This window comes from Ziziphus jujuba, chromosome 8 (genome assembly GCF_031755915.1).
Source record: "Ziziphus jujuba cultivar Dongzao chromosome 8, ASM3175591v1".
Lineage (NCBI taxonomy): Eukaryota > Viridiplantae > Streptophyta > Magnoliopsida > Rosales > Rhamnaceae > Ziziphus > Ziziphus jujuba.
In genome coordinates this window covers 23,003,485-23,011,728 of record NC_083386.1, presented here as the reverse complement: position 1 = coordinate 23,011,728, position 8,244 = coordinate 23,003,485, and the positions used below count along the sequence as shown (strand labels likewise).

At 34.5% G+C, this 8,244-nt stretch overlaps 3 protein-coding genes across 3 annotated transcripts; all 3 read right to left on the bottom strand.

Annotated features, from left to right (window-relative positions):
• Window positions 1-4,056: 4,056 nt before the first annotated feature.
• On the bottom strand, window positions 4,057-4,979 carry LOC125421585 (uncharacterized). The gene is made up of 2 exons (XM_060819863.1): window positions 4,959-4,979; window positions 4,057-4,902 (listed from the first exon to the last, which is right to left on the bottom strand). Exons 1-2 carry the CDS (start codon window positions 4,977-4,979, stop codon window positions 4,111-4,113), a joined length of 813 nt encoding a protein of 270 aa, XP_060675846.1. The 3' UTR covers window positions 4,057-4,110.
• Window positions 4,980-5,420: 441 nt separating this feature from the next.
• LOC132805089 (ankyrin repeat-containing protein BDA1-like) lies at window positions 5,421-6,101 on the bottom strand. The gene has a single exon (XM_060819862.1). It carries the CDS (start codon window positions 6,030-6,032, stop codon window positions 5,421-5,423), a length of 612 nt encoding a protein of 203 aa, XP_060675845.1. The 5' UTR covers window positions 6,033-6,101.
• A 180-nt stretch (window positions 6,102-6,281) lies between these two features.
• LOC107427240 (ankyrin repeat-containing protein BDA1-like) lies at window positions 6,282-7,963 on the bottom strand. The gene is made up of 4 exons (XM_048470807.2): window positions 7,265-7,963; window positions 6,926-7,147; window positions 6,453-6,875; window positions 6,282-6,287 (listed from the first exon to the last, which is right to left on the bottom strand). The coding sequence occupies exons 1-4, from the start codon at window positions 7,835-7,837 to the stop codon at window positions 6,282-6,284; spliced, it is 1,224 nt and encodes a 407-aa protein (XP_048326764.2). The 5' UTR covers window positions 7,838-7,963.
• Between the last annotated feature and the right edge of the window lie 281 nt (window positions 7,964-8,244).

Genomic DNA, 8,244 nt, shown 5'->3' with positions numbered 1-8,244 from the left:
TGAGTATCCTATGCCAGTGGTTGATTTACTTGTGGATGGAGAGGCCAAGCATGTAATTCTTTCCTTCACGGATGGACATTCTAGATATAATCAGATTTTCATTGCAAAAGAGGATGTGCCAAAGACAGCTTTTAGGTGCCCAAGTGCAATAGGCACATTCGAATGGGTTGTCACGCCATTTGGTCTAAAGAATGCAAGAGCTACATACCAAAGAGTAATGAATGCAATCTTCCATTATATGATTGGGCATATTCTAGAGGTTAATATTGATGATGTTGTTATGAAATCAGATGTCATGAAAGATCATGTGGCTGATTTGAGAAAGGCATTCAAGCAGATGAGAAAACACAAGTTGAAGATGAATCCCCTGAAGTGTGCATTTGGTGTTTCTGTAGGTAACTTTCTCGGCTTTTTAGTCCATCAAAGAGGCATTTAGGTTGACAAAAATAAAGATCAGGCAATTTTGGAAGCCAAACCACAGTGGAATAAAAAGGAGCTGCAAAGTCTTATTGGAAAGATTAACTTCCTTAGAAGATTCATCTCTAATACATCTGGGAAAATTCAACATTTCTCAGAGTTACTGAAATTGAAGAATGAAGAGGAATTTGAATGGGAAAGTCATCACTAGGAGGCATTCGATCAAATAAAAGAATGCCTGGTAAAACCACCAGTCATTATGCCTCCTCGAAAAAATCAGCCACTCAAACTTTATATTTCGGCCATAGAAAATTCCGCTGGCTGTCTGTTGGCCCAAGATAATGAATTTGGAAAAGAGCAGGCTGTATATTATTTGAGTAGAATTCTCACGCCAAATGAGCTGAAGCATTCTCTTACAAAGAAGTTATGCTTGGCGTTGTATTTTGTAGCAACAAAGTTACGATACTACATGTTACCGACTATCGTGTTTATTATTTCTTAAACCGACTTAATCAAGTACATGCTGTCAAAATCCATTATCAGAGGGCGGATTGGAAAGTGGACAATAGCATTGTTAGAATTTACATTTAAGTACATGTCCTAAAAAGCAGTGAAATGGCCATCAATATTATTATTTTGAGATTGTATGGCTAGCTAGGATTTGGAAGTCATATATACATTAATTCTTAGTTTGGCTTGGAGATAAGAAACCGTGTAAGGTTGGTATATAATATTCATATATATTTGTTTACCAACTTTGGGAAAGAAAGTTGATGCTATTGAATGCATAGCATATTCTCTTCGTAAGAGCTCATTAAAAGGTATTTTTTGCCTTTGAAATTGGAAAGCATTATTTGTCATAGATGTATTTTGGCCTATAATCTTGGTGCTGAGAGGGAATTGCAACGTGGAATGTCAAATGTTTCTTTTTCTTTTCATATACAATCTCTTCAATATATTCTTTGTTAAAGGGATTAATTGAGGTGGGCATTGGATGATATTATATTTTTGATTCTTCACTTGTCAGTAAGGATATTCATTAGTAGATTTGGCAACTTTTGGAGAAGCTTGAATGGAATTTGGATGGATTTTGTTTTGTATGGATAAGGTGCGGTTTTGGTTACTCGTGATATGCAAGATTAACTGCCAAGATTGGAGAGCATGGGTTTGACAATTTTAGAAGCAACGTGGGGCTTTCTTTTTTAATGAAATATTGAGCATAGTAATTTAGCACATGACTTGAGCAAAGGAATTGGTATGGGGATGCTGTGTGGGATTCTTGTGCTAGGAAACATAGTCATGCAATTAAATAGCAAAATGCTATAGATGATTTTTGGCAAGACAATGTGGTCAACATGCATTAAAGTTAAAAGATCGAGGCTGGAGAGCTAGTTCAATATTGCTTTGCAATTTTTACGTTCCACTTCAAACTCACAAAGTAAGGGGGGCAAATGTTTGGGCCATATTATTAATTTTCCAAATTAATATTTTAATATATTGAAATATTATTTTTGGGAGATTAATTAAGAAGCTTTAATCTCACACTGATTGGAGATTAAGTGGTCATGTAATTGTCACATGTATAAATTGAAATTTTGAAGTTGGAATGTTGAAAAAGAAAAAAAAAAAGATCTCACATCGGAAGCGTGTGAAGTAACTCAAAGTTCTCTACACATATAAATAGGAGCTTCAATGGCTTTGAGAAGAACCTCTACACACCTTCACGAACGACTAAAAGAGTATAAACTAATTAGTTTATTCTCTTTAGAATTTACTTTCTCTAGTTTATTGTTCTTAGTTGTTTTCTAGTTGAAATTTTATTTTTAAAAGTTCTTTAATCATTAAGGCAATTGGACCTTATAAGATTAATTTTGTTTTTTAATAATCAATACAATCGTCTGAGGAGTTTGATTCAATTGGGGCATATTTTTATTTTATTTTTTTTGAACTTTTACAGGTTTGAAGTGGCACGGCTATAAATTTAAGAGACGACAGATTGTTGGAAATTTTCTAACTTTATTCCAACACCTATACAATGCATGCAAGCAATTTGTGTGCGTTCCAAAACAACTTGATCTTTCTTTTTATAGTGTTCATGATGAATGCTTGCTACGTGTATTTTAGTTATGTTGCTAATACAAATGATGAATTCTACGTATCAATGGCATCTCCAATGCCATTAGGAATTACTTCATTTTATTTGCTACATGTGAAATATAGTCATTCATTCATAATAAAATATAAAATAAAAAATAAAACTCCAATGGCTCCAGAATAATATTTATCAGGAATATAATTTTTTTTTTACAAGGAAAAATATAAATATATAAGTATTATCAATTATTATTATTTTATTTTAAAAAAAAAGATAAATATGTACATTATTAATTATTTGGGATTTAAATAGAATCATTAGAGATTTATTTTAGAATTGAATGTCTATCAAATAAATATTAATGTCACATAAAGTATAAGCCTTTTCAATCTTGATATCACATAGATTATAAATCACAGAATCATTCGAAATATTCTAAAGTTATTAATTTTATAGTTCGGTTTTCATCACAACATCCTTATAGAGTTAACAATCAAAAGTTAATATGCGAATTCAAACATATTATTCTAATAATACATGGTTATTTAAATACATGCATATTTTTAAAATGGCATATTTGAATCCGCGCATTAACTCTATTAGGATGTCCTGATGGGAAAATTGCTTGTCAATTATATATCAATGGCATGCATCAATTATTTCCAATCGAAGCTATCTTTTCCATTATATTTGACTCAAGTTGAAAAATAACCACGCAGAACATCAATTCACACTCACTTCCAATAAAATAGTTGATTCCAAATCAAAGGCAAATCAACCAGGTTCTTCAAAATCTCAAAGAATTAGAACTGTGATCTCTAAAATATCCTATGGACCTTATTCAGGTCCTTCATTTGCTCCATAATATTTATTATTCCAAAATTACAGTATCGGGCTTACTATTTATAAAAATAATAGCTATATATTGGAAAATAGGTCATCCAAACAAATACCCTCATAATGTTAACCACCACTAGTTGAATCAAAATGAAACAAATTGACATTCCATGGTCTGAATTTTAACATTTTAAATTTAAAGGTTGAAAACTTGCAATTTTTTCAAACTATAGGACATTGAAGTGTAATAAATTTCTAAAAAAAATTATCCGTGGCCAATTTAAAATATGTCAAAAAATAATTTTTTTTGTGGAAAATAATAATAATAATAATAACTTGAAATAATGATCAGTGAGGAAACCTTTTTAACAATCAAATCTGTGCTTTCAGATGTGTGAGAAATCCTCTATAAGCCAATATAATTAATGACTAATTTAACATGTGTCAAAATAATAATAATAAGAATAAGTTCGGTTAATTTATGAAGTATACCATAAGCTGAGAAATTGGGCTGAAGAACATAAAAATTTAACACACATGAACATGGTTAAAACATGAAAAGTTGAGGGATACAAAATTACGGGCCTAACATAACTAGAGGAACGTTAAAACGGTGCGCTTTATCCCCTTATTAAAACAACGTACCAAGATGATACTCCCAGTGTATTTATTTATCAATGTCACACAATAATAAACAAAAATAAATAACAATAACAATAATAATAATAATAATAATAATAATAATCATTGAGAACAGCCCTTTAACAAGGAAATCTGTGCTTGAGATGTGTAAGAAATCCTCTGGAAGCCATTATAAGTTTACTAACGAGCTTGGCTATCAATGGGGACAAAGACGGCAAAGCTGAAGAAAATGCAGTGAGGAAGACTTTCAAGCTGTTAGGTGCCATGGAAGTAATTGCAATGTTGTATGTAAAATAGAGAGCCAAAACACAGGCTCGAAACTCCCACAGGAATGGGAAATTGCTTATGAGCACGGTGATCATATAAATAGAAACTGAGAATCCAATGGAGTTAAAAACCATGAATAGTAAATATGTTACTGGATGATATGAACCCATAATGGACCTTCCTGCTTCATATGAAGGATTCCTTGGACCCCCATTTGACTCTGTGTCCTGCCAAACACCTCCTGGAGGGTTAAGTCCTGCTTGAAATGTTGCTGTTGTTACTAATACCGCTATTACTAACAGCGCTGTTCGAGCATCGCTTGGCGAATCTCTGCCCCTCTTGAACTTGAAGTAGTTCACCAAATTGTCTGCACAGAGATCCGATGTGGTTGGACCATTTGCTGCTGATGGGGTTTGAATATTGTTATTAGTGATTTCATATGGAGGTGTAGTTGAGAGGCTCATGATCATATCTCTTGCTCTCCTAGCTCCTGCATTGCAAAGAATCTCTTCGATTTCTCTGTCTCCGGCTTCGCTTGCGAAAATTAGTAGAACGTCAAGTGCTGTTAGACCACTCTTGTTTACAGCATTTACTTCCAATGGCAATGGATTAGTTCCAGGATTGCTGATTAACCATTCTACAACCTGTGAAAATGTTATTTTTCAATAATACAATTGGGGAATATAATATTAATTTAGACCAGTAGTATGATAATGATCATGATCATCTTTTGTTTGTCATAACCTATTGTTCTGTCATTTGGCAAATTTTAATTGGCAAGAACAGTGCATTGATTGATTTTTCTGTCTGTTTTTGACTTTGTCGTAGTCTACGGACATTCTAGAGAGGGGGGGGGGGGGGGGGGGGGGGGGGGGGGGGGGGGTGGGGTGTGGGGAATAGTAAATAAATATATCTTCTTCTAGTTCAGTTGGAAGTTGACCAAATTTGTTGATAGCCTCAATATCATTAATTTTATTACTATAAGTTTGCTAGCAATATAAAAATAATTCAGTCATCATCATTCTATAACTAAAGTATAAATAATTTAGAAACAGGTAAAAGTTGAATTGCCAAATAGTTTTCTTGATCTACACGAAACAAAATGCATTCCTCAGATACAGTCTTTAATTGGTTAGTTCAATCTCTGACATGTTCAAAAAAATTAAAAATAAATGAGAAGTAATAAGATTTTCCTTGCCTGGCGTTGTTTTCTCCATGTAGCAAGGTGAAGAATTGAATTGCCATGTTCATCTTTCATATCTAAGATCTCATCCTTCTTCATTTCTCTGACCCATGTCACCATGAAATTGATTGCCTGGAATTGGCAGTTCTTAACAGCAAGATGCAAAGCAGTTTCATTTTGCACTGTCACATCTTCAATGCTCTCTGGACAAGCTAATAGCATTTCTTGAATCGTGTCTACCTTCCCTCTGCTAGCTGCATAATGAAGAGCTGTCCATCTATTTCTTCCCTCTAACCGGCAGAGTTTCTGGTCAACTTTCATAAACTCTCTCACTGTATCCATATTACCAATAGCAGCTGCTATATGGATGGGGCTAAAACCATCTTGATTCACTTGTTTGGCGAAATCCGGTCTCAATCTTATAATCTCCTTAACAAACTCAACATGTCCGGCGGTGGAAGCAATGTCTAAGGGATTGAAGCCTTGTGTAGAAAGTTCAATTGTGTGAAGTACGAAGGGATTCTCAGCAAGCAGTTGGTGCAAAATTTGGATATTTCCTGTTTGAGCAGCCTCGAATAGCCTGTTATCCATTTCTATTAGGATAATTTCAGATCTTTTCACATAAAATGTGTTTGACCCCTATTCTCATATGTAATTAATGAGAATTTGGATTCATATATTGGAATATGATCAGGAAAGTCTTCCTGTTTTTGAATATGTCAACATTAATTAACCAACTACAAGGCTTTCCAAGACTAGTACGCAAGTAATTAAATATTGTATTGTTCATTTGTTAATTGAAATAGAATACTTGACAGAATATTAAATATGTTAATCATTTCAATACTGTTCAAACAGCCAAATACAAGGCATAAACACTGATATCCGATATACATACACACACATACACGGACACATAAACATACACACTACTTCTGGTAATTTAATAGTTCTGCCTTAGAATAGTTTTTTCCTGATGGTCCTTAAAAGTAGCCTAACCAACCTAATTACCAATGGCATGGCACCTGGCAAAGCTGATGAAAATGCAGTGAGGAAGCCATTTAAGCTTTCTGGTGCCATGAAAGTAATTCCAGTGTTATAACTAAAGTAGAGGGCACAGATACAGACTTGAAACTCCCACTGGAAAGGAAAATTGCTTATGAGGATGCTGATAACGAAAAGAGACACTGAGAACCCAATACAGTTTGGAACCATTATCAAGAGATATGCAACTGAACTATAAGATCCCATAATGGACCTCCCTGCTAAATGTGCTGGTTTGTTGGGAGCCCCAGTTAAGTCTGTGTCCTGCCAAACACCTCCTGGAGGGTTGAGTCCGGCTTGAAATGTTGCTGTTGCCACCAATACTGCTATAACTAGAAGTGCAGTTCGAGCATCGCTTGGAGAATCTCTGCCCCTTCTGAACTTGAAGTACTTCACCAAATCACCTGAGAAAAAATTTGATATTCTCAGCCATCAGTTACCGGGATTCGGTTGTCAGTAACAGTGACAGGTACAGCAGGGTAAGCTATATCATTTGCTCTCCTAACCCCAGCATATCTTAGGATGTCCTCAATTTCTCTAACACCCGCTTCACTTGGGAATATGAGTAGAATATCAAGAGCAGTCAGACCGCCCTGGTTTACAGCATTTACCAATCCATCTCTTGAATCAGCTGCAGGGTTGCCAAGTACCCATTCTATAACCTGTCACATTTTTATTTTGTTAAACTTTTTTGAAACAAAAATAAAGAAACCTAGTTTTCACAACCAGTCCAAGAATAGTAAAAAAAAATTTGTTTAAAAAAATCTGATTATACTTGCCTGGAAGTGTTTTCTCCATGTTGCAAGGTGAAGAATTGAATTGCCAAGTTCATCCTTCATGTCCAAAATCTCATCCTTTTTCATTCCTGTGATCCAATTAATCATGAAATGAATTGCTTTAAATTGGCTGTTCTTAACTGCAGGGTGCAAAGCAGTTTCTTCGTGCACATGCACATCTTCAATACTTTCCGGACAAGCTAATAGCATTTCTCTAATGATGTCTACCCTCCCTCTGCTTGCTGCATAATGAAGAGCTGTCCATTCGATCCGTGCTTCTAATCTCCAGAGTTCGCGGTCAACTTTCAGCAGCTCCTTCACAATCTCCAAATGGCCGATAGCAGAAGCCAAGTGAATGGGGCTAAAACCATCCTGATTTACTTCTTTGGCAAAACCTGGTTTCAACCTTATCATCTCCTTAACAAATTCTACATGGCCTGCTGTAGAAGCAATGTGTAGAGGATTTTCGTTTGAAGCTAGAGCGATGGTATGGAGTATAGAGGAACTTTGTGCTAGCAGGTGGTGTAACAAATTGATATTTCCAGTATCAGCTGCCTGGAAAAGCCTCATATCCATCTTAGTGAAACAGGAAGATTTTCAGGTTCTTTTTCTACTGAATTCCAAACTCTCAGAATATAAGTCTGTTAAACCAAATATTCATATGAGTTATGAGAGTTTAGGAAATTTACTGGAAGAACCAGAAAGTCTTTTTGTTTCTAATATAATTAAACTTAATCAGTAGGCTAGCTTTCAGCTAGAGAAATTAACATTCTTAGAATTCAACTCTTAACCATTTATTAATTGAATAACTTATCAATCGGGATATTATATGTAACTAGATATTTTTAGATATGGTTTTTCATTCTTGTTACGTCTCTGCCCCAACTTATATTTTTTATTTTGCCTTCCGTTATATTATAATTCCAGTTTTGTTTATTCTTATTTAACAAAAAATTTGATAGACTTACATTACATGATTATTT